Source organism: Gregarina niphandrodes (genome assembly GCF_000223845.1).
Source record: "Gregarina niphandrodes unplaced genomic scaffold scaffold00029, whole genome shotgun sequence".
In the NCBI taxonomy this organism is placed as follows: Eukaryota; Apicomplexa; class Conoidasida; order Eugregarinorida; family Gregarinidae; genus Gregarina; species Gregarina niphandrodes.
The window spans coordinates 123,760-126,410 of NW_011645798.1; the positions used below are offsets into that span (position 1 = coordinate 123,760).

General features: G+C 44.5%; 2 protein-coding genes across 2 annotated transcripts; both read left to right on the top strand.

Moving 5' to 3' along the window:
• Window positions 1-81: 81 nt before the first annotated feature.
• On the top strand, window positions 82-2,046 carry GNI_122430 (putative N-ethylmaleimide sensitive protein; the record flags this gene model as incomplete). The annotated part of the gene is made up of 1 exon (XM_011133578.1): window positions 82-2,046. One exon carries the CDS (start codon window positions 82-84, stop codon window positions 2,044-2,046), a length of 1,965 nt encoding a protein of 654 aa, XP_011131880.1.
• A 35-nt stretch (window positions 2,047-2,081) lies between these two features.
• GNI_122440 (hypothetical protein) lies at window positions 2,082-2,375 on the top strand (the record flags this gene model as incomplete). The annotated part of the gene is made up of 1 exon (XM_011133579.1): window positions 2,082-2,375. One exon carries the CDS (start codon window positions 2,082-2,084, stop codon window positions 2,373-2,375), a length of 294 nt encoding a protein of 97 aa, XP_011131881.1.
• Window positions 2,376-2,651: the final 276 nt, after the last annotated feature.

The following is a 2,651-nucleotide window of genomic DNA, read 5'->3' on the forward strand; positions in this document are numbered from 1 at the left end:
GAAGTCCGGGTGAAGCCGTGGAGTCCACCCCCTGGGGGTCTGGATGCTGTTTCGGTGATTTTTGCTGTAACTCCGATCAAGATGACCCAGCAGACGATGTCTGTGGACGGTGCGGTGTTGACTGAATGGGTGCGTAAAATTCTCGATACTCATGTTCTAACGGCGCGTCAATCCGTGTTTTTGGACCCGGGTCAAGGTGTTCTGTTGGTCGGCCAGGTTATATCCGTTACGACCTCGTCTGGAACTGGAACGAGTGGTAGTGGAACAAGTGGTCAGGGTATAGTTACCGGAGAAACGATATTTGAATTCCAGAGCCAAAGTCCCTCGGTGGTTATAAGAGAAATGAATCGATCATTGTTTAAACAGGAGTTTAATTTTGAAGCTCTTGGTATCGGAGGTTTAGACGTACAATTTGCGGATATTTTCCGTCGGGCATTTGCAAGTAGAGTGTACAGTCCGGCTTTGGTTCAAGAGCTGGGCATAACACACGTGCGCGGATTATTGTTATACGGTCCCCCGGGTACAGGTAAAACATTAATTGCTCGTCAGATTGGAAAAGCCTTGAAGGCGAAAGAGCCGAAGATTGTAAACGGTCCGGAGGTGTTAAATAAGTTTGTTGGTCAGTCTGAAGAGAACATTCGAAACTTATTTGCTGAGGCTGAGATTGATGAAAAAAAATTTGGTATAAACTCGCCTTTGCATATCATCATTTTTGATGAATTGGATGCGATATGTAAGCAGCGTGGTAGTACAGGAGCTAGTGGTAGTGGTGTGAATGATTCTGTAGTGAATCAATTACTTTCGAAGATTGATGGTGTTAACTCTTTGAATAATATCTTGCTAATTGGAATGACCAATCGTATGGATATGTTGGATGAGGCATTATTAAGACCGGGTAGACTGGAAGTACAAATAGAAATCGGTCTGCCAGATGAGTTTGGTCGAAATCAGATTTTGAAAATCCATACAAATGATATGAGGAAGAGCAAGAGAATGGCGGACGATGTTGACCTTAAAGATCTGGCGAAGCGAACGCGGAATTTTAGTGGTGCCGAACTAGCTGGTCTTATCCGATCGGCAGTGTCTTACGCTTTCGCTCGTAACGTGGACCCTTCCAATCTTGGTGGGGGCGGTAAGACTGGTGGTGGTGAAGCTGATGTTTTGATCACCAAGGCAGATTTCGAGATGGCATTGAAGGAGGTGAGACCAGCATTCGGTGCTTCTGAAGATCTGGACCGATATTCATTGAATGGAATTATACCGTACTCAGCAGAGTTCTTAAAACTGAGACAAGATTTGATGGTCCTAACTGAGCAGGTAAAAAAAAGCCCTTCATCACCTCTTGTTACTGTGTTACTATGGGGTACTCAAGGCTCTGGTAAAACGAGTCTTGCTACACATATAGCTAAGCAGAGCAACTTTCCATTTGTTAAAATTATTTCGCCAAATCAATTTGTTGGTTATAATGAAGGATCGAAATTGATGGGAATTGCCAAAGCGTTTGATGACGCATATAAGTCTAACCTGTCCCTACTTATTATCGATGATATTGAGAGACTTTTAGATTTCACGCCGATCGGTCCTAGATTCAGTAATAACTTACTACAGGCCTTGCTAGTGCTTGTCAAAAAAATTCCTCCATACCAGGCCACGACTGCTGGAACCACCTCCGGTAGTGGAGCCACCTCCGGTAGTGGTGAAGGGGGTATCACCGCTGGTGGAAGACGGCTGTTGATAATTGGAATTACATCTGAACCACAGTTCCTTCAGGACTCAAAGTTGGCGTCAGCATTTCAACTAGCATACAAGCAGCCGCTTATCCGAGAGAAAGCCGCGGTTCTAGAGTGTCTGAACTACCGAAGGAAGTTGGTGGCAGATATAGACCAGCTTGAAGCCAACAGAATCGCAGACTTAGTGGGAACCGCCAAAATCGGCGTCAAGAAACTTTTCATGGCTTTAGAGATGGCCAGCGAAATGTCCAAGCCACAAACAATCAAAGCAGACACAGCTGTCCAATGTCTCCGTGATTTCGGGGTCAATATCTGACCTACTTAGTTGGTCGGGATATTTTTCGTTCGAAAATGATAAAAACTCCCATTACTTTGAAGGGAGAGACTTTCCAAGATGATGTTCTGATACATCAATCTGGGAGTCAATGGGATCCTCAAATCAAGGAAACGGTGGAGTCCAAGACGCAGAACCTTCCAACAAACGGTCAAGCGATAGAAGGTCTAGCCTCAGACACGTTGTCTTCCACAAAATCAATACAAGCTGCCATAAGAACGATAAGCACTGACATCAACGTTTTTGTAACCACCCAATGCATCCAAGAGGAGAATAACAAGAAGCCTCGTCTAGTCCATAAACCAAAATAACTCAGCGGTGGCCTCAGAGTTTAAGTCAGCGGTGATTTCGGAGTTAGGATCAAAAAACAACCAAACGTAAGATAAAGAAAGAACCAAATCATCTAGCAGTGGTATGCAGACACCAATCCGGCACCAATCCGGTGGGGAGTAAGAAAGTGCAAAATCGCGCGCACCACGTCAAGAAAGCGTGTTGTATCTTACAAAAGAATTTTTTCTTTTCTGGAGGTGGCGGGTTTCTAGCAGTAACTACAAAACACTAGCAGTAAACACGAACTACGACATGTT